Source organism: Chelon labrosus (assembly GCF_963514085.1).
Source record: "Chelon labrosus genome assembly, chromosome: 22".
Lineage (NCBI taxonomy): Eukaryota > Metazoa > Chordata > Actinopteri > Mugiliformes > Mugilidae > Chelon > Chelon labrosus.
In genome coordinates this window covers 13963138-13986296 of record NC_140355.1, presented here as the reverse complement: position 1 = coordinate 13986296, position 23159 = coordinate 13963138, and the positions used below count along the sequence as shown (strand labels likewise).

General features: G+C 43.0%; 1 protein-coding gene across 4 annotated transcripts in view; it reads right to left on the bottom strand.

Annotated features, from left to right (window-relative positions):
- Positions 1-858: 858 nt before the first annotated feature.
- The window catches only part of rgs3a (regulator of G protein signaling 3a), a 120945-nt gene continuing 98644 nt past the window's right edge, over positions 859-23159 (bottom strand). For 3 of the 4 annotated variants that reach the window (XM_084572361.1, XM_084572362.1, XM_084572359.1), the window contains 5 exons: positions 14774-14844; positions 6385-6486; positions 5353-5414; positions 4261-4427; positions 859-4140 (listed from right to left, as the gene is read on the bottom strand). In XM_084572361.1, the coding sequence (XP_084428487.1) occupies positions 3940-4140; positions 4261-4427; positions 5353-5414; positions 6385-6486; positions 14774-14844 (603 nt within the window). In that variant the 3' untranslated portion in view covers positions 859-3939. Of the gene's footprint in view, positions 4141-4260; positions 4428-5352; positions 5415-6384; positions 6487-10289; positions 10421-14773; positions 14845-23159 lie in introns of those variants that run through there. The other variant, XM_084572360.1, reaches the window with a different exon arrangement.

Genomic DNA, 23159 nt, shown 5'->3' with positions numbered 1-23159 from the left:
TTACTACTGCCTCCAGCACCACTTCAGACTGATCAACCCCCACAATCACACACACACACACACACACAGGCCTCCAACTGTTTCATCTCAATCCACCCCAACAACCCGGCCAACGCTCGACCCTGTCACCATCCACATGCCCTTCTTTTCAGAAAACAAGACAGCTGGGATTGGGACTTGTCTTGATGTTCTCTGTCGCCGAATTACAGCAGTCTGTCCCCTTTGCTGACAAAGTAAACAACGTGGGTGTGAAAGTTCACAGATGTACGAAATTAAAGAGAGAGAGTTCAGACTTTTCATTCATTCTGTTGGTTATGATGATACAATAACACTCAAGGGAATCTGGGCAAACATGGACAGTGGTGTTGTATAGTGTGAAATGGAGAGAAATCTAAAAATGTAAATGATTTAAAAGGTTGGAAACGAGCCGAATTATCAAAACTGAGTAAAATGAAGCATAAACTATTGGAAATAATTCAACACATGGTATTTGGTGGATTCATATAAACCAGCAATCTGGAATCTGAGAAGTTCCCTCAAGGAACGATGGTTAAAGCCATAAAAATAAGACTTTAATTATAATAAATCTCAGTTCAGATGTGAATGGCTTTGTGTATATTGTTGTTTGTTATATCTCAAGATTACAGTTGGAATATTTAACTATCTTGATTTGATTCATCTTTGTTGTTTTATCTAGTTATAAAAACTAAAAGGTTGCTGCATCTTATTACTCAAGGAAAGCGATCATCTCGTTTCTGGCTGCTATCAAAGGACATAGACTTGAATGATCTGGATCGTCCACGACGGCCATTGTGGCGGTGAAATTAAGTGTGATCACGCTAACTTTTTTAAGCTGTCAATTTGGTTTTGTTTTAGAATTTCTCAAGAAACGGGCCTTTTTGTTACCCAAATGCAACGACAAATTAAGCCACTACCACAAGAAAGCTTTGTTATCTTGAGGAAGTTTACAAGAAAAGTTTGACATTTAAGGAAATACGCTCGCATGATCGCTCCCTTGCCGAGAATGAGGTGAGAATTTAAATCTCGCTCTCCCGTCTGAAAATCCATCTAAAATATCGAAATCTGACATTTCAAGTTGACATTTTAGTTCATGTGTAAAGATGCCAGTGGGCCAATTGGACAACCCCAAGCTAAATGCTAAATCCTGTCTCTACGCTAAGCTATGCTAATAGTATGCTAGTTTTGACACCGTGCTTAGACATGGGGAGTGGTAGTTATCATTTCATAAACTGAATGAATGATGTGCGTCACGTGTGCCTGAGACTGAATGCAAAATTAAACGTAGCAGGTGTAACGTGGAGGCCGGAGGCTCGCCTACATGTTCGCTTACCAACAATCCATCCTTAAATACAGGGAGCCCGGAAGGTGCTGCCAGCGCGGGCGTTTTTTCACTCATCTTCTTCCCGTCTTAACCGGCCACCTGTTCAACCAGATTGCTTGATGCTTGCCTACAATTTATATAATGTTTAAGTGGTGCTGAAGGGGTGGGCTGCCCTTTTTTCCCCTCTGGTTTTCTCCTGTTTTTGCTCAGACGGGGAAGTAGATCAAAATCAGAGGCTATTTTGGCCTTTGCCCAACCCGAAGCTAATGCTAGCCCCTCTAAATTTGTAAGACAATTGTAGATTTTACATCTTCAATTGATATGTGTCTGCGGCCGCTTGCAAAAAAGTAAAATGAGTACTTTTTTTGTTCCGTCCTGGCCACAACTTAGACGTGACGAAACAAGCATATTTCTCAAAAACTATTCCTTGACGTAGCTTTGTGCTGAGGTCCGCTTCTTTTAACTAGCGTGTTAACCATTCTTGAAATGTGTGTGACCATGGCAAATTCCCATCACAAGAGAAACACGACAAGACATCTTACTTCATCAGTTGGTTGGTTTTATTTATCATTAGCAATGACACCAAATGTACTCTACTGTTTTCACTTGCTATCATAGGAGATGCATTTTGAATTGTAAACAGTGAAAATGATAAAATGCATTTCAGAAAAACTCCTTACAAGCAGTGTATGAATGACCAGGTACAAGAGCAGACTGGACCTGCTCTCGCTCACCTATGGTTCTGTCTTTAACAATACATGTCATCTTATAGTTTTGAGTCTCTCATATTTACATAGATACAGCTGGGTCCCATGTCATCACCAGCAGAGACCTATTGGCTTGTTTTTTTTTTTTGTCTTTTTGTCTTGTTTTTAATGTGTTATCACATAGTTTTCTTAAAGAATTATATTTACAACCATAACGCGCCCCCAAGCTGCCTGCTGCCGGGGGTTAACACACAGTTAGAATCACTTGCTTAAAATTCAATAAACTACTTATGCTTCATGAAAGTTTTTACGTTGTAAGTCAACCTTATAGCTCTAAGTAATTTTTTTTCTCTCTCTTAACAAATAAAGTTAATACAGAGCTCTAGCTGTTCCGTCTTCCCGTCTTAAAAATTCTAAATTATCCAAATAAATGAACAAAAAAACCAAAAACGTAATAATAAAATAAAATAAAAAAATATTGCACTTAAAGTTCAGGACAGCACTGGACCTGTTTGGTGGTTAAGAGGAAAGTGAGAGCTTTTAAGCTGAGTGCTTTGGAAGGACGTGAGGGTGACTGTAGAAGCATCCAGCAAGTTAAATCTAAATAAATAGGCAAAAAATCTATACACGTGAAGCGTCTTCCTCCAACTATGGAACGAGCAACCTCTCGCGTATTGCTCAGTAGGACAAAAGGGAGTGCAGGTTGTAACCCTAAAGCATATAAAAACAGTGAGTGTGTGTAGAAAAACAGAAACAGTGGAGAGCTGTAACCTGTCGTAAGCAATGTCCTGAGAACGCTTCCTCGATTAGTCCAGAATGAGCTACAATGGTTAAAGGAAATGTCGGCTGCGCGGAATATTCTTTTCTTTTTCCTCTTGAATTTTCCTTGTTGTAAACAGTCTTTGGAGACAGGTAGCAAGTCGTCTTTTTTTTTCTCTTTCTTTCCACCTCTGGCTTTTGAATGTGGCTTTGAATGTCTTTTAATGTGAGAGGGACACGTATCTGTGTTCCATCACGGCTCCAGTCCGTCCAGACATCCGTGTTTTCTTTGCCCCGTCTCTGTCTCCGCATTTGTCCCCCCTCCGTCGAACGCTCACAGTATCTCTCCGCAGTCTTGAACTGAATACGGTGAAAGCCATTTATAGAAGCTTTGAGAGGATGCGGGGTTTAACAGATGCGTGTGAAATAGAGCCACAGCGGCAGTTGCCATCTTGTTCCCCCCCCCACCTCAACCCACCCCTTCCGTCAAAGTTTGGCGTCTGATGAAAAAGCACGAAGAAAAAGGGACTTTGTGTCGTACCGACAGCATTGAAGTCGCTTCACAGAGAACGCTGAGGAGCAAAGGAGGGGCTTTAAAGTGGGAGTCTCGAAAGAAACAAAGGAAAGAAGTGACAAAACAGTACCGGACTGTCTTCATGTCTGCAGGGTTTTTGGTGCAACCCCTCCTTTTCTCCAGTACAACTGGACAAAAAAGAAAAACACTATTTTTTTTTCTGACAAGACTTAAACCAATAACAACAACCAAAAAAAAAAAACAGTGATCAGACAAGCATCCAGCTCCTGCTGCTCCAGCCCTTCCTCGGGGGCTTCTGCATTTTTTTGCAACACCCATCCATCCACTCACCGCTTCACCCATTCATCCATCCGCCTGGTAACTGTGTAAACTACATTCCTTTGCAGTGCCATAGCTTTTGCGGCGTCCTCTCACAGCATAACAACAGAAATCATAGCGAACGGGATGACAGACGCACACACGCACAAAAAAAAAAAGGCAAACAAAGAAGCACACATCCCACCCACTCCCGCAATTTTTTTTTTGTCTTCAAGTCTGCGCATTTCTTTCCTCTCATCATCTCTCTCTCTTCATATTTTGTTTTTTTTCCTCGTCTCTTATGATGAAGATGAAGTCGAAGTGGAGCTGGGCTTTTTTTGGTTGATTAAGTCCAAGTAGAGTTCTGAGCGCAGGAAGCGGGGGTATGAGTCCTTCTCCATCAGCCCGTATATCCGCCGCTGCGCTAGGTCAAAGCAGGAGCGTGTCACATTCTGCAGGTTGTCCTTAGTGTGATCTCTAGTGTACGAATCCAGATTTACCTACAGATGAGAGAATGCAATTAATGACAGAAGAGATTGGACTCTGAAACTAAAGAATTGCACATTTTTCTTATCTTGCAGGTCGACTGCTCTCCCTCGCATCTGTCCACTCTCACTCACCTCTTTACAAGACTGGATAGCGATGTATTCTGCAAAGATTTTCTTGGCTTTTGACGCCATCTTGGACTGCGACTTGATCTTCTTGTATTCCTCGCATGCGAGCCAGAATTCCAGGTTCTCTTCGCTGAACTCTGTGCGCAGGAAAGCTCTGAACGCTGCCAGGCCATCTGAGGGAGAGCAGAGAGGAGGAGGATAAACAAAAGGAGAGTTGACTAAAGTGCCATGGCAACCCTGGAGCTGAAGCGCTCCTTGGAGTTTCAGAACCCTAAAATAGATCTGTGACGGCCTTTGGAGTCATGTGGGTGGAATAAAGACGTGAAAGAAAAAAAAACCTCAACGCGGCAGCAACACATGTTCAAGTTCTTAACAACCTTTTAAGTGACATCACCCCGCTGACTCTATAAATCCTTAATATTCAGCACGCCGCATGCTGTTAATGAACAAAGAGGGGACTGTTTTAGCGTGGGGGGTAGGGCAAGGAGACCAAGTCTGGCACTTTAGGGTTTAGTTTCGGTCCCGTTAATGATTTGAGGAAGAAGGCATCCAGAAGAATGAATAGCAGGAAACCGTGTCCACCCACTCCTCCTGTCTGCACCTTTCCGTTCCCATGATTCACCCACGCTGATAAGCACGGCCAAGGCAAGCAGTCATCTCTTACCTCATTCTGGTAAGCAAGGAGTGAGGTAAGAGGTGGAAGAGAGGAAATTAGAAGAGGGGGAATAAAGGGGGCCAAAGAAGACGAATGAGGAACAGATGTAGAGCTGTAGTGTTTGCTTTCTGCTCTCTGGAATTGGGAGCGAGCCGTGGGAGATGAAAATAGCAGCACACTCGCGGGTCGCCTGTTTTCCCCTCACCTGGTCTTTCTATGTAAATCACAGTCTGTGTTGTGATTGGGAAAACTTGCTGCAAGCTGCCCGTTTGTGTAATCCAGGTATTAGTACATGCATAAACGCTGTACCCGCAACCCTCCCCCGTCCCCTCACTGTGCGTCCGCATTTCCCCAGTGTCTAAAACCATGTGTGTCACTGATCAAGGGAGACGATGACAGAGAAAAGTGGACAAAACTAGGAAAGGAAACCAAAGGTGACTTACATTTGTGTGCCAGCAGCTTGTCAAGTGAGTCCCCCCATTTCAGTGCTTCCTCTGGAGTGGGCCTGCAGATAAAAGCGGATCGGTTCTTTAACAAGCCCATTTCAGCCAGGTTTCTCATTGTGTGACCCATCCGCAGGACTTGGTCTATGCTAGGTGTGGACGAGTGGAAATGCAGGAGTAGCTGATCCCTCTCCGCTTGTCTGCTTCCTTCCTTCCTTCCTTCCCCTCTGATCTGTTTTCTAGTCTCTCACATTCGATCCTGCCCTGTGAATAGTGGCAACGCTGAGAGCCATGAGTCTTTTCTGCCTCACTGCGGTGGGGGTAGGCTTTTATATCCCCATTCAATGCAACTTGGAAGGCGGGAGAGGGAGGGGCTTCGGGCAGCCAATCGGGGCGTGTTGTCAGGTTTAGAGACCTCCTACCCCCTGCTGCCTCTCATCCTTCCTGAACCCTGCAATGAAGCGTGCCTCTTTACAGAGGAGCCCATCTTACCCCCGCTGCAATACACATCTATAGTGCTATGTGACATAGTTAGTGTGTATTTCTCACCTGATTATTTTTCTGTATCTTAACTCTAATGACATTCTTAAATCTAAATTTTAATCCATATTATACCTGTTCTTGGACTTCTGGCTTTTGGACAATAATATATATAAACATATGTTGTATAGCTGTGTTTTTTATAAACTAATCCTCAGATTTATTACTGTTTTGAAGTAATTCAAATAGAGCTTCCACACACTTTAGCCACACCTCTTCATTTCTAAGTCGTATATTTGTTATATTTAAACAGGAACCTCTGAAATCTATTCATATATTCCATATAAAACATGAAAGAATAGCGTACACCCATTACTTTATCCCTCCTTCAGACACGCCATGCTTCACACATTCATTTTATTAATGCCACACTACCAGCACACTCCCATCTATCCTACTGCCCACATGTCTGTCTGCCAAGGCCAGGTCATCATCGCCAGTTGTGTCTCACACTCGCCCACACGCCCATACTGACAGGAAGTGGCTACTTACTTGACTGACTTCATGCATTTGTCTAGCTTGGTGGCTGGGTTGCTTCCTGGGGATTCATTCCTCCTCCGCAGGAAAGCCAGCCGGTTCTTCATGTCTTTGGCCCTGAGTGGAGGAAAGATAGAAGAGGGAAAGAGAAAACAGGAAACAGAGAAGGAGGTGAAGGAGTAGGAAAACACAAGGAGGGGGGGAGGGGGATGGCAAAGAATGAAAGGAATGATAAAGTAGAGAAGGAAGGCAAAAAGAGACAAGAGAAGAAAAAGCGTGTTGAGTGTCCAATCCCAAAGTCCACAAGTGAAACAATCCAAGGTATAGGCAGCACCAATTAATCTCGTCAACGCTGTAAATCCCGTCCATATAAAATAAAAGCCAACAAATGCCAAAAATGGTGATCGTAAAAGCTGTGTTGTGTACATTCTAGTCTTCAGCCGAGTGTGTTGGTATGACGGGGCAGAAGTTTCCAAAAGGCGGATGTCTTTCTCTTATTCCTCGCCTCTTGTCAGTCGCTCTTCTGTCAATCTAATATCTCTGACAGTCTTTCCTGTAGATGTGTCCCTGGCAGGTTCCTCGGCAGGGACTGAGCGAATGTGACAGAGAAGGAGGAGAGAAACTCAGTCCTCACTCCTCTGTTTCATCACGCCATTCTGCATGTGCCTAGAGGGGTTTCTGAGAGGGATCTGACCCAGGGCAGAGGCGACAGGGCACTGTGACATCCTCACTCCTGTGATGCTTCCTTCCAGAAGCTGCATCCAGACTCCTCCTGACCACCCACCTCACCTGTTTGACCTCTCTCCAACCATCAAAGAAACACCCTGCTGCACATGCGCCACCCTCCATCTCGGATAAGGTAATACACCAGCCCTCAGCACCGGTGGGCTCTAACAGAATCCGGCGCATTCCCATAATCCCACGGCACTTGTCCTGGCTTTTCCCGACCTGGAGCACGTGCTGCCTCATTGGGATGTGACCTCACTCAACACCCATTTCCTGAGTCCCTGCTTTTGATTTCCACTGTGGATTGACTGGCCCGCTAATAATGCTGCACAGCATTGTGCGCTGGCTGGCCCTAATCACTGCAAGCTGTCCCACTGCCAACCCACAGCCCCCAGGAGAGCATGTACACCCCAAATTAAGACACACGGCTTCCAGTTATAGACGCTTATCGTTCAAACGCGCACACGTGGGAGGGCGGCAGAACGCACAACCGCAGACTAGCACAAACACTGTACATGAATATACATGGCCGGCGATGAAAGGACGACCACACAGCCGTTTCAAAGAAACCCTCTGCACCTGTGCCAACTCACGCCGGCTTCACTGGTGCTTTCATGCCAGTCACAGGTGTTGGAAAACTCCACCAGTGCGTGCATGCGTGTGTGTGGAGGGAAGAGGAAGGGAGGTAATTTATGCATTGGTAAACTGGTCGTACACGGCGTGGCTGCTGAGCTCAACAGAGGACACAGTCAGTAATCGACTTTTTCTGACGGCTGCAAGACGGGAGAGGTAGAAACACGCCCCGTGCGCATGGCACGACAGGAGGGCTGTTGCAAGCAGCTCCTGAATAGCTTCTTTAAAATCAGGGAGACTAAATGGATTGGTGTGTTTGGGTTCGGGGGGGTGTTAGGCTAGTGTAGGTCAGCTTTTGTCAGATTCAGGAGAGAGGGAGTGCCAAATTGGTCCCAAAAAAAATGTATTTGCTTAATGTAATGTTGCATGTTTAAAAAGCTGTGTATAGGTTTTTTAATCTTCTTTCGCGCAAGGTAGAGGAAGAAATTTCTTCCAGGGGATGTCTGAACCTCCACACACCGTCAGTGCTGGAGCGATGACTCATCCGCTGATTGAAAAAACATAAGTGCTCTGCGTGAAATAGGCTCAAATCCAGATGCTTAACTGCCGAACACAATGTATGCCTCTGGTTCATCGGAACAACACGGCGCTCTAATGCAGCTTTCGATTCTTGCAAGCCTGAAGGACATTCTCGCTGAAGAAAAAAATAAAAATAACCCTCTCGCGGTTAAATAAACCCATAGCATTGGATCAGGATTTATTGGATGCTTCTATTTTTAGGCCAGGCAATTAAGATTTGAGCCGTGCCCGTGTTAACTAAAGAGGAGCCTCTGCGTTGCGAGCGCATGTGAAGGGAAAAGAAGATTTTTTTTTTATTTTTTATAAGGGCTGGAAAATGTGTTCTTGGCCTGACAATAGACGCTTTATTATTTACGTCTGGCTTTATACAAGCTGAGCCCATGTGGAAATGATGTGACAATGATGTCATAACAACAGTCGCTTTGAGGGAAATGTATGTTTCTCTCCTGCCACCAAGTGGGTGTCGTCGGATACTGCAAACACAGGCGGCTTACATCATCGCCGTACATGATCTTTCCAATCGATTCGCAGCAAGCGAAAAAAAAAAAAAAAAAAAAACACAACTCTGACATGCTCTTGGGAACAAGCGATAGGGTCGTCGTTTAAGTCAGCGCGCCTCGGAAAGAGTGACTGCATTAATGCTGCGTTTCTGTGCATGTTTAGCAAGTTGTAGGGTTGGAAGCGTGAGTTTGGATGAGATATAGAGCTTCTCCCTGAATGGAAAACTGCTGCAGACACAGATGAAACTGTGTGTATGATTCTTTGCGCGACAGACGTGAAGGAGCAACACACACTCCTGCTCGTTCAGTGTGAACAAAAGCAGTTTCTTCAGTCATATGTTGTATAATTTTGTTCAGTGTCTGAGATTAAATGATTCTTATTCTTGACTAAAATCCTTTAACCATGATTCTGTACTTGACCGTTCATTCTCCCCACGCTCTCTGTACCTCTGCTCTTTATGTGCTAATGCCTCTTCTCACAGTCTCTCACTTTGAGCACCTCTCAATTTAAAGTTGCCACTTTCTTCCTCTTCATTGTATCTCTGCAGCGGCTAAGAGTCTCCCAGCCCTAACGCTATTAGATATGTATCACCTTTCATTTGATTTATTAAACACAGTGAGCGCTTGCACTTAACTTAATCTGCTGAAAGACTGACACGTGCTCTGTCAAAGATTATCAAATTAAGGTGATCTTTGATCTAACAAGCCAGACTTTTCTGCCCCACTGCTCCAGCTTGTCAGTGCCTGCATGCGCACGCATGCTGTGCACACACAACAGATTGTCTGCTTGCGTCTGTTCAAGAGAGAACAATTTATGTGCTGGAGTGAAGGAGCAAGAGGTCTTTGGCTCTGCAATTATCTGCAGGTTTCCGTGCTCTTTATTCCCTCTTTGCTTGGCTCACATTAGTCGCACTAATAGCACCCCGCTGGCTATTCCTGGTGTTCTCAAAAGTAGGCCGCACTCCCAGGGAAAGGCTCCTGCTAGCGCACGAGGAGAGCTGCAGACAGACATACTGCAGAGCACAATGTACCATACAAGCACACGCCAAATCCACTGCCCCACTTCATCCCACTTTACTGTTCACTACACGAGACTTTGCTTCCCACAATGATAGGAGTTCACCCGTTGTTAAGCCTGACCTGGTGTACAGTAAAGCAGCACGAAGTGAGCAACATTCAAGAGCGTTTTCATTCCCTCTACAACTCTATTGACAGAAGGCTGTGTGCCTGTGCAGCGAACACAGGACACAGCACACAAGTAACACTCTGCTAGCATGTGAGCCTGTTTGTGTATCTGTGTCTGTGTGAGTATAATGGGTCAAGGGTTGTGTCAGTATGCCCGCAACACTTTAAATAGCAACAAACAAGCAGTCCGTAGATCCAAAAAACACACGTATGCAAGAGAAATCTTAAAAGTGTCTGATAACCAAGAGAAGTGATATTCCTAGAAGAACAATGAAAAGGGAATTGTCCTAAATTTCATCACATCCAGTCTCCATCAATCAAGACTTAAAAAAGAACTCTATTTCTGAGCAAACTCACCTTCCTAGCCACAAAGACCACATGAGCAATCCTATTCCTGAAATCCAGGCTGCGTATAATAAGAAAAAGGGACGGCCTCAAGTTAGAAGTTAAAGCCGTTTCTTCCAAAATAGTTTCAGCACTTCCTCACGGGGGATTCTTCTCCCTCCCTGCGACTGTCAAATGAGATCCACGTAGAGGTCAGATAGCTTCCTACCAGCCTGAGAGCAACGGTTCCGGCGGGACGCCAACTAGCCCCCGCCCACGCTTTTCTCACTCTGATGTTTCTAATTCCTGACAACCAAATTCAAACAGCAGATGGATCCGAGGCATGTCCGCCGCCTTGCTCTTACCTCTCCAGGTATTTCTCCGAGATGTCAACCATAGTGTGAAACATGAGTGCCAGCGCGGACCGCATGAGAGCAACGGTTCCGGCGGAACGGTGCCGCATGTAAGCCGGTGTCAAAAGAGTGGCGGTGGTCAGGGCCCAGGGGTTTGTTTGGCAATCACATTCCTCTAACCCCTGAGAGGCTCTGGTGGAGCTTTATATAGTCCTGGGGGTCTGGAGAAGGCGGACCATGGACTCACCCAATCCACATGCAGTGTTTAGAGGACAGATTCCTTCCACTGAGGTCTGGGAAAGGGGTTTACTTGAGATGAAATTTGTTATTTTTTTAGCAAAATAAGTAACTTGATGTTTGTAATGAGCTGGTCTTAGAGGGCAAGGGGGCTATGTAGTGCTTGGGCACAGTATTAAATCTGAATTGTCAATATGAAGTAGAAGTTGAAGTATCTTCAACATCCCATAGCCACTCACAATGACTGTTAACTCAAGTCAAAAGAACTGGAGTTCTTGTAGGTTTCATGACTAACACCCACGTCCACATGTCAAGGTCCATCCATTGTTTGTAGGTCTATATATACACCTGGATTGTGGAGACTTTAAATAGTACCTAGTACGTAAACATCTAATCTGACCAACTTTCCAAACGAAGTTGCAAACCATTTTATAAAACCATGCTCCATCTGTCAATGCATGAATACTTTCTGCCCTTTCCATCCGTCTGTATTTCCCGCCCTTTATGAATCGTATTATCAGTTCTAATCACTAAGTGGTTGGTATCCCAATCTTGTGACTGTCTACATATTTTCACGCTAGTAAAATACCATCCATACTAAAAACGTGGATTGTAGATTAATCTGTCAACAAGCTTTACTAAGGCGCACTACTTGATGCGCTGTTGGTTTATGGCTTTATTGCCTCTTGTTGGGAAGACCGTGCAGGGATCCATTGCTTGGGGAAGTACAACACCTGGACCGACTAAAAACAGAAGGTGACAACAGGGGAGGGGTTACGCCGAGATAATGTGGACAATCCCAGGAAAACAGCTGCGGCAGAACCAGAAAGCTAAACTCAGGATGGAAAAATGTCCAGAAAGGACTTCCTGAAAGATGTGTGAGAAAATGTACGAAAAAGGTGCTCGGATTGAGAAAAAAAAAAAGAACTGGAGAGACAGGAGAAAGAATCCCTGGGAAGGAGAAGACAAGACTTGTGTCTTTACTGTTGTGAATAATGCATGAGAAGAAGAGGAAACAATGGATTCACTGTTACGTGCCTGAATGCTTTGGAGCAGTGAAGAAAGGGAGTTTCAACAACAAATGATAATGTGGTTAAGTGCTTTTACATGTACACAGATGGGCCAAAACATTATGACTTTGCATAACATGCCGTTGATCTAATGACTGAAGCAAAAGCAGAACTTTTTCAAAGCGTGGACTCTGTGAGACCTCTGGAGGAGTTCTGTGGTATCTAGCACCAAGGCGTGAGCAGCAGATACTTTAAGTCCTGACTTCTTTCAGCACATCCCCCAACACCCCGTTCCCTTCCGACTACTATCAGTGGGTACTCACCACTGATGAATGGGTGCAGCCATTGTCATTTGCTCCAACCCAATCATCAGACCTATTATCGCCAATCAAATGAATGCACTCAAAAGCCTTTTGGACACCGAGGCCTGTGGTGATTCTGAGCCGCACCTTTTCCAAGTGAACTGCAGAGGTACATCTATAAAGCATGTTCTTCGAGATCAAATCTACACAGCAAGGACACAGTGTACCCAGCATAAAGGCGACTGAGCGGAGTCAAAATCACATCGAGCGCTATTACTGGTTACAGCCGGATATTCCAAAAATCATGTCCAAAGGTCAGAGAGTGTACCTTCTTAGAGCTATAAAGAGCTCCATATCAGCATGATCTGTCAGTTATACTCCTTCCACACACTGATATGCATCTATTTGCTCCAGAGGCTTTCTGTACATGTTGGACATCAGTCGCCTACATCTGGAGGAAATAATTTAATTTCCTTGGGTATATAGGAAAGTCTGAGATTTCAATCTTTCGCACCAACATGTTGAATTCAAATTCCCCCGAGTTACACAGAGGGGTGTTGTGTTGAGGACATGTTTATTAGTGTGACTTATTATGAATGGGCAGACATTGCCCCTGCTATGCTGTGCTATTACAGTGTGGCATAATGAAAAATTGATGGGAAAAATACTGCCCGGTGGAAAAAAAAAAAGCTGCATATGTGATAACAAGCTCATGACACTGAGAATTTAACGGAAACAAGGACTGTAAATACAGATGCTCAGTGTGCAAACATCTCTCAGACAGCCTTGTGAGTCATCCTCATTATATTGACTGATGATGACAGAAAAGTTGCATCAGCGACAGAGAAATACTTCGGCGAACCATTTTCTTCCAAGCACCTGGCGAGGCGTTCACATGTTCACATGAAGACCAATAGAGAATTGGAACAAACGGGAGCTAGTGATGGGAAGTCTGGCTCTTTCCAAAGATTTGGCTCGGCTCCCTTAGAAGAGGAGCCTTCTATTTTATCCTTATTTAGCGATTAAGAGTGTTCCTATGACACTTTAGATAGAAGTCTTTAGAGCGGGTTGGCATTCAGAAATAAAAGATGCTTCAGTTTTCGCTCATTTCTTGTCTTCTCTTAGAGTCGGCTCATTCGCGAACGACACATCACTAACTGGAGCACAGTCGGCAAGACTTACTAAAAAAATCAAGCCTGTTGTTTTAATAGAATTGTTTGACAAGTGCTGTAATATATTGGGAGACTAATTGTTGTTCAGCTTTGGTTTAATTTTTGTTAAAATACTCGTAATGAACAAATCAGTGTGTGCCAGCCAGGACTTACAGTATGACAGCGCTGTCAAAGGAGCAGCTACATGTGCATGTTCTGTGCACATGTGTAGTCTTTAAATCAAATATTTGAATCACATACTTTTTATTTTTCTATGTGCATCCGATCTACTGTGACCAAGCAATTTCCCATGTGGTTCAACAAAGTCTATCCAAGCCTAAGTATATATATCCAAGAGTGATCTCCAATCCATCACTGATTCGAGAATATTAAAATGACAACACATTAAAATGAGATTAATATTAAAGAACAAGAAAGGTCACATTTATTGTGCTTAAACTCAACTATGTACCCTCTGAATGCCTGTTTAATTAAAGCAAATAAAGTGAAGCTGAAACTGCTGCAGCAGCAGAGTAAAAAAAGAAGCATTTTTGCAAAACAAGAAAAAAAAGCTGTGGAATTTTAATCACTTAATCTGCTGTTTAACTAAACAACACACACACACAAAAAAAAACTGTCTGAGCAGGAGAAATGGAGCCTAACAGGTCCAAACACGGCTATTGTTTTATTGTCCTGGATGCAAGAAATAGGCTCTCATCTTGATGAGTGGGGGGGGGAGAGTGGACAGCTGACGTACCGCTGAGGCGTCGTCACATACGCACACCACCGGTCACACACAAACAAACACTCTCGCACCTTACTTCTCACCTCACTACGAACGTGAGTCCCACACGTGCCACCACGCACCTCTGCAGCTCACACATCATTTACCACTTAATTAACAAGATGATGACCAGCATTATATGGTTATCGTAAAGCCTGTGACACTCTTGTGTATTTGCAAGTCTGAAGACATGTGCAGGTATTACACAGAGCAATTCTCTAAATACTTCAATGTAACATCAGTTAGCTGCATACCAAGCAAACATGGCACGTATAATCTCTAACTTGTATGGGATGTAAGTCTTGATGTCTCAGTTAACCCCCCAGGGCTACAATAAAACACATCACTATCATTCACCTTTTGTGTGGACGCCAGAAATCGCTTTTAAAAGAATGGATGTGAAAACAGGGTGTGAAATTGCTACCATTTTACTGGATACGCAATGCTGATTCAATTAGCATGAAAATAAAAGCCTGTTTTCTGAACACTGAATAGAGTTGTCAGTCATTCCCGTGCCTCCTCTTTCTCACACATGCTGGTTTAATATTGTTACTTTCAGAAGAAAGCTGCATGCCCTTTCATGTTTGCGACATTTCAAAATGAGCACACGCACACAGTCAAAGTGAAAACACAAAGGAAACGCAGCAGCAGCCGGTTTCATTTGAGATTTGAGTACTTACAGGTTCTTAGATTTCTTCTTCTTTGTTCCGTCAGGGCTGACCTCGCAGCTACAGGGGGATCCGGAGCTCAGCTGAGGGGAGAGGAAGGAGAGGACACACTGCATCATCCAACCTCCACACAGAAAGAGGGCCCTGTAGCCTCATGCAGACACTGGGCTTTGGCTAGCTTGCATAGGCAATTGCAACCTAGCTGTAAGTCCTCGGTGTGTCCAGTTAAGCTAGACTGAGACTAGTCCGGTTTGTAACACACGCAGCCAGCCTTCAAATGTATTAATCCATAGCAGCAGTCCACAGTGGAAATCCCACAAAGCTCTCGTTGGTGTGTGTCAGTGTCCTGCTCCGTAAAACTGAGTGTGTAAGCAGTGGATGGTGTGTGTATATAGTGTATGTCTGGGTGTAACAAAGTAAGAAAAATCTGCGAGAGTGAGAGAGTGTGAAGGACTACAGCTGTTGTTTCTGTTGGCCTCCAACTGTGCCCTAGGTTTGAAGTGTTGAGCCAAGACCCCGGGTTTCACATTACACTTTCTGCCAACCCTCCATTTTGATTGGTTAAGAGGGAAAAGGGAAGTTGCCTGGTGGGGAAGGGGTCAGTTTCCACTAATCTGATGACCTGAAGCTGCCCCATTGTGTGTGTGCGGGGCTCTAAATAATGAGCCATTGTATCACAGCGAGACACAGCTGAATCTGAGCTAGATATGGGCCACAGCTGGCAACACATGGTGGTGGGACACAATTTGAGTTGCAACCTTGAGAGTGGGGACATTTTGGCTGGCCCTCATTTCTTCAATTTGTTGGTGTGAGGTTAAGGTGACACAAAAACATTCGTCTCCTAGAGGTTTTAAAGCTGGCTATAAAGTTTCTGCCTTGAGGGAAAGCACCAGCCTGAAATCAGTCTGTTTCAGTGGTATGAACAAAACCATTTGTGCAGAAGTGTATCTATTCTTTTCACAGATTTTGTTCTGCCATAAACACTTGTTAGAGTCTATTTTAACTGCCTGAATCAAGGATGACCACAGACAAGATAAGATAATCCTTTCATTTATCCCACAGTTGAGGAAGCTTCAGATTTATTTTACTAGTACTCCATAAAATAAATAGCCTGTCATTGCCCCAAAACGCTAAACAATTTCATCAAGGTTTCAATGTAGTATTTAAGTTACAGCTACTCAAGAACTGTTGCTGCCTAAAAGTACATTATCCAAAAACGCCAAAGAAAGGCAACTGGACTGGTGGAACATATGTGGGTGTTACCCATCAGAAACTCACATGACGAGTGTCCTTAACAACTAAAAGTACATTACATCAGTGAGGATAGAAAACAATAACGCTGAGACTAATGAGTAAACAGTTCTTGCATTACGCATTCACCAGCAACCAGCTGCCTAAACTAACATGTTGTCATGGATTGTTTTTGGATATAGTTAATCCAATCCACTTATCCAATCCGACACTTCTTCTTTGGTATTAGTTACTTTGTTACCAATAGTTCCATCCAAAGTACCAGAACTTTGTCACAGGAACTTTTTTAGGTTCCTTCAGACCATTGATTGTCTACGTGATAGTCACACAAAGATTAGGCAAATCAAAAAGGAACGCCTGACTTTTAAATGCCATTTTTGCGTGCATCTATATAACAACCTACTCCACTCCATTCCAGTAGGTGGCAGTAATGCAGAAGTCTTGGATACGAAATGCCTGAATTTGCTTGCTTAAATCATGCAAGCATATTTAAAAAATGTTTGCAGAGACCGCATTGACAGAGGTGAACTCACGCCATCTAGCAAAAAATGCTCAGAGCACTTGAATTATCAGGCACATTCAGCGCTGCTAACCACACCCCCTAAACTTCCTGTCGTTTTCTAAAGTTCTACAGCCTGAGCAGGGACTTTTAGGGAGGTAAAACTGTTTCCCGGAACTTCATTTCAACAATGGTCCCCACGGTGGAAATAGACTGAATAACGCTAAAGGGTCCCAGTCTCTGGGGAGAGTTACGGCAGACAAAACAAAGCTTTAGTTAATGACATCAGATCTGTGATTTCCTGCCTCACCAGTCTTTCTTGAGAATACATTGACTCATTACAATAAACCCAAGCTTATTTCTCCCCAGGTTTCTCTCAGCACTGAAACTGCCCATACCAGGGTTGTAAATTAGAGCCGGTTGAATGTTTATATGTATAATGGGTTAATGTCCTTTAGACTAAGTGCAACCTTTGATACTGTTGATTCTTCTTTTTGATGCTTAACTATCTAGGCACGTCTAGTGTCCCTGAATGGATTTGTCTCCCCAAAGCCCTGATTACAGAAATCATCTCTCTGCTACATCCTTCTGTTTCGTAACCTGTCCCTCCAACTGAGATTGAGCTTGTCATTGTAGGAAGTGTACACTGATGCACTCCAAGCATACTTACTGATTCACGGTTGACTGTGAGAGGTGAATGAGTGTATGTTATGTAGAAGCTGACTAAAAATAAGTATACTTAGGGCTGTTGTTTGATGGGTACAAAGACCTGTCAAGCTGTACCGTGTGTTTGTGTGTGTGTGTGTGTGTGTGTGTGTGTGTTTAAATCCCCTCAGAAGTGATGACCAAACTCCAGTATTTCTAATAATGTAGTCTACCAAATATTATATTATAATATATATATTTTACTGATCTATTCTCCAGTTCTGCTAACCTAATAAATAAACCATACGTTCAAAACCAGCTACTAACACAGGCCACATTTTTTCTAACAGAGATTAAGTCACTGAAGTCCACAAGAGACATAAATCTAATCATTAATCTCAGAGGGGACTGCACGACAGGGAAGCCCCAGTTCCTATGGGGCCGCCAGCTTAACTTTCAGACAACTGCTGGAAAAAGACGCAGACTTTGCCCTCTATAGAGACATTTATCCTGATGTCAGATCGGTCTTAGCTGCTTACGCATACGGGCGGGATGCTCATTCACACTAGGCTGCAATGTTCCTTCTGACAGAGGGCTGCTGTACATGGATACAAACACAAGCAGTCACACTATGTGTGGTTTCTCGATACAATAGAGTCAGGACTAAAAGACATCCAAGCTACAACTGCAAAAAAAATATGGATCCTAAGATAGATCATACAGTCTCTTTCTGAGAACAGATAGTACAGATGATGAAGGCTGTTTACTTTTCACCTCTTGACTCAAACACACAGATTGGCAAATCTCCTGATAAGAGATCTATGGATAAAAAAGGAGCAAAAACATGGTTTTCCAGATTCCTTTTCATTTTTGAGTAATGTAATCTACAACAACGAATGAGAGGAGTTATTGTAGGTTTCAACAAATCACTGCCTGTTTACCTGAACCTTTGATATACAATACTTTCAGGCCTCTAAGGGCAATGTCTCTGAACCTTACTTAGTTACATTTTGAACATTTTTGGCATCTAGATATTTACTATGTCCTAGGCTATAGTTAAAGATATTACCACAGAATTATTTGATATTAAAACTGAAAATTTCTGGATCAAATCCATTCCTATTCAACCTGTGCCACCTATAAGAAGAGGACAATGTAGTTGAGAAATGCAGAAATAATTCTCCTCATGTATGCCACCTACAGGCAAAGAGAGTAATAGCATAAGCATTATAGTTGGAAAATAAAGTGTAAAAAATAAAAAATAAATAAATAATTACACTGTTAAGCTCATGTGCATCCCCAGTGGACTTACAGTGGTGCACTGTCTTGATTGCATGAATCATCCAGACCTGGGAAGGTGTGGATAAACATAATGGCAAAAAAAGAGGCCTTGATAATAACCACTCTTTTGCCATACAAGCTCACCAGTTCTCATTTTCTGCCTATTTTTTGCCTTTTTATTTATTTTAACAGAAACGAACTCTTTCTTTTTGTAAACTCTGGCGTCTGGTGATGTCATGTCAACACCAGTCCATTATTATTTCTATCTTTCTCCTTTTCTGTGGTCATCCTGGCAGCCAAAGCCTATGCTGTCCCCACACACAAAAGAGACGCAGACACACCAGCAATGGTCAGTGGAGCAGAAAAAGGCTTAAGTATTTTCTAAAAATAACTTTAGTATGTGTATGTGTGTATGCTTATGTGCATAGGCTACTCACACGCCTCATTTAAGACGGTAAGAGAACACACAGCATTTCCCAAAGACCGCGCAACACTACAGCCCCCCTGAGGCATGGGATCCAGATGTTGGCATACTGTTAAGGGTTGCACGATAGCTGTGCAGATACACAGATATAGGTTTAACAACATACACGTGTGACGCACATGTGTTAGAAGTCAGTTCAGTGCAACTATACATGCATGCAAGCACGTGTGGACTACATCATATGGACACACACGTTTCTGACAGCCCTCAAGTGCGTTTAAAACATTTGTAAAAACATTGTAGACACGTGTGCACGTGACATGAGGAGACAAATTTGAGGGAGTATGGTGTGTATCTGCGGTAAACCTACACAAAACTATAGACAATGGCATGAACTGTATATTCTGTGTAACTGCAGCTTTACACTTTTCACTGCACTACTAGATTGCTGTGCTCTGAAACGTGTTGAGTTGTTGCACTAACAAACGCTCTCTAAGAACAGTATTTTAAACACAGCTCAGACACATTCTCGATTCACTCAACCCAGACTCCAAATCCTTCACCGACCTAATACCCTGGAAGTGAATAAATTAATCTTAGTCTGTGTATTTAAACTTCTTCTCACCAGTTTAGCCCCTGCTGCTATTCTTCATCAGACTTCCCTTGAGCTGCTTCCTTCCCTCTCAATCTCCCTTTTCCTCATTTAATGAAAACAAATTGACAAGCGGGCGTCTGAACAATGTCAGAGGGACCCGGACAATCTCCCAGTCCATTTAGTGAAGCCGTAGATTGGTGCTACGTGTTTGAGGCCAGCTTCCTGCCATAGTGCAGATCTACTGCGGATGCGTTTCTACTGTATGTTATACCCGCTTCAAGTAAGTAGTGTGGTGCTACAAAGGTGATCGCAAAGCTTCTCAGATTCTACCTGCTACAGCTCAGAGGAATTGTCAAAAAATATGAGGAACTTGAAACGCGGGCTACTCTTGTCCATGTTTTTGCTGTTGTTGGTCCTTTAGCTTTGTCCCTGCTGTGGAAAAGACTGGGCAAAGAGCTTGGAGACGCTGTATGTGTTGGAGTTAAACTAAGTGTTGTGGTTGATTGTATAGCATCCATTGTCTAGTGCACCTCTTACTTGTTTGTGCTTTTATGGAGTAGTAGTAGTTTATTTTTTTCACAGTTCTCGTAGTGAAGTCTTTCTGGTTCAAGCCAACCATTTAACCAATCAACATTTGACTATAACATGACCATACTCCAGATCCAAACAGAGTGAAACTCTAAAAGTGTACCTAAAAGAAGTAGTTTTAACTTCCCAAGGAGTAACTCTGAGCTTCTTGGCAAATGACTTTCCCAATGGGAAGATTAGCTGGTTGTTTGCTGAAATGTAAGAACATCCGTTTAAATATTGGAAACCCACAAGAACACGGCCTGCTTCTTGGATGATAATCTTGCCCATTTTTATCCCTTGAAGGTGTCTGCACTTGCTCGTGGGTCTATGCCAGAGAGTTCAAACAAAATAAGTGAAGGGTAACAAAAAACAGAAGACTCCGGTCTCTCTCCAACAGAAATCGGAGGAGGAGCCGCGGAGCCTTTACAGGGCACAGAAGAAAACATGGAGAATATATATGTATGTATTTTAAAAGAATCATAGGGGAGAGAGCACAAAAGCAAAAGCTGAAAAAAAGTGGGAGTGCATTAATGGTTTTCAAGTCCATCCAAATATGAAGTTTGTGTTTCTCAAACTTTATTAATAATTTATGTGTTTTTTTTTTTTTTTTGTCTGACATTGTTCTTTTGTTATTTAACATCAAATGCCATCAGGACATTCCTGGTGTGTTTTGCTCTATAATTTTCTTTCAAGTGTAATTACATAACCGCTTAAATGGCTTTGGGTTTTTTATTCATTGTTTCGAATTTATGTCACAGGAAATATTTTTCCAGCTTCCTTAACAACTAAAAGGAAATTTGGGGGCAAAATAAACTTGCACTTGTAGCCCTGGCTTATGATTGTGTACGTGTGAGAATGTGTACAATTTTATAATTGGATGGCAGACACACTCACACACATAAACACACCCATGCAGCACAATGGGAAAACCACAATATTCAGTAAAATCTGAAAATAAACTCCGTGACCTGCGGACCGGATACTGACTCATTCCTACTTAAAGTACATAATGAAATAGTTACAATAGGTGCATTGTCTGCATACTTGTGTATATGTGTGTGCGGTTTTGATGCAGAGAGAGCACAGTGTGTGTAAATATGTGTGTACTTTGTGCTTGTTCCGACTCTCCTCTGCCTCCTGTTATTCAGCACCTCTCAGGAGATGGCTGCTTCCTGCATAAGTACTTCCCATGACACAGGATGTGAATAAACAATGCTGGTAAAACGGCGCTTCTGAAAAGCTGTCAGGTTACCCAGCCCCTGGAACTGGTGCTAGCCATTAAAATGTTATTGACATTTTCTGACCAGCGGATGACCTTTCTGCTCGGAATTTTAAACGGCTGCTGCCTCGTATTTCTTTCAAAACACTGGCAGTTACGCGCAGACTGGCCATTGGGAAACCAGAGGGGAAATGGTTCCCAATTGGATGCTGGAACAATGGAGCAAACCATGAATATATATATTTTTTTATTATTATGAAGAATTTGTTACGAAAGTGAATTTACGCCTGCAAGCTAAAAGCATTTGGTTACGAACTGGAAACCTTTATTAGTCGATTTCTCTAACCTCCTCGAAACCCCCGTTTTGCGAGGATTTATGCAGTCCTGTTTAAATTTTATGGCACGGAATGAAGTTCAAATGGGCAAGCTACAGCTGCTTGATGGTAGTAAACCATCTGAGCCTCCATAAGCGTTGCTCCTCCTCGTGGGTAGAAAACGCATTGCAACTGGGGTCGACACGTGGAGATTAAGAGCGTTAATCACAATGTCATGGAGGGGGGGAGACTTTGGCCCACGGTGAACGTCCAAAAATAGCAGAATCTCTTCTTTATCCCTCCACCTGCGCATCGCAGCAAATATCTAGTAAGAATTGGGACAGAGAGAGCTCAGGCCTGTCAAAAAGCTAGTAATAACAGCTGTGTGATCTACTATAAGGACAGCGAGAGCTAAATTCTTATCTTTACGACCATGTAGTCCCTAACCCTTAGTGGGGAGGCTTATATCAGTGTTTTGCAAAAACAACTACATCTGACACACTGACAAGCTAGAATTTAATTGGTTGAGAAAATGGCCAGCTTTAGGATGGCTGATATAAGACAAAAAAATATGTTTTTTAAAAAATGTACACATCTTGATGCAGCCATGCCTTCCTAGTTGGCAGTTACACCTAAAAAGCAATTAGCACAGAGGACGAATATAACTGTGACTCAAGCTTCATGAATCCAGACACACTTCATTAACTCCAGATGCATTAAAACATCTAACGACGTGTCTTATAGTATGTTTGTTTCTCATGCAATGGGTTTAACAGCTAAAAAATTAGTAAGGAAAAATAATAAGTTATCATTATAGTATTAGAACATCTAACAATAGTCAAGTTGGGCACAGCGTGGTCATATAATGTGTTGACCGCAGCGCTTCTTCTTGAACAGATAATATGCACGTGGCTATTCTCTGTCTACAGAAGGTCGCATAGCCGTCATATACTGTCCCAGTACAGTGTTTCAGCGTGGATATGCGAGTCATCCATCACACTGTCACACGGTGGTCATTGCTTTTGATCCCTGCTGACAGAACTGCAGTCCCGAGCTCTACGTGGTAACAACACTTACAAGATAATTGCAATATCTACTTAAAGAGGTGTATTGTTGTGAGACGCAGCTGTTACTATCCATCAGTTGTTTAATCCAGATTTAATTCGCAGCCAAAACAAAAGCAGGTCGGTTGCCATAAAAGCAAAGGGATATTTAGGAAAGCAGCCGATCGGGGAGAGATATATGGTATTTGGAAGGGAGTGGAGGAATGTTGCGAATGAGATTCCGACCGCAGCAGCAGGAGACTGATGTGGGTCACGCATTCGCTCGTGTAAAGGTTGTGTTTCAATCTCCCAAGGGGAGTAAACAACACATAACAGTCACGGAATATCTGACTTTACACTCGGCCTCAATTTGCGGAGTGACAGATAATATTAAAGCATCTGTTCCCTGTGATTTTTAAGTCTCAAGTTCCAAGCCTCATTAATATCGTTACATAATAAAAAAAAAAAACCAACAGCCTCGACGCCTTTAAAAGGTACATTTTGTTTTCACCGTGTCACTTACTTCCACATACAAAGAAGTCTTTAAGCATAAAACA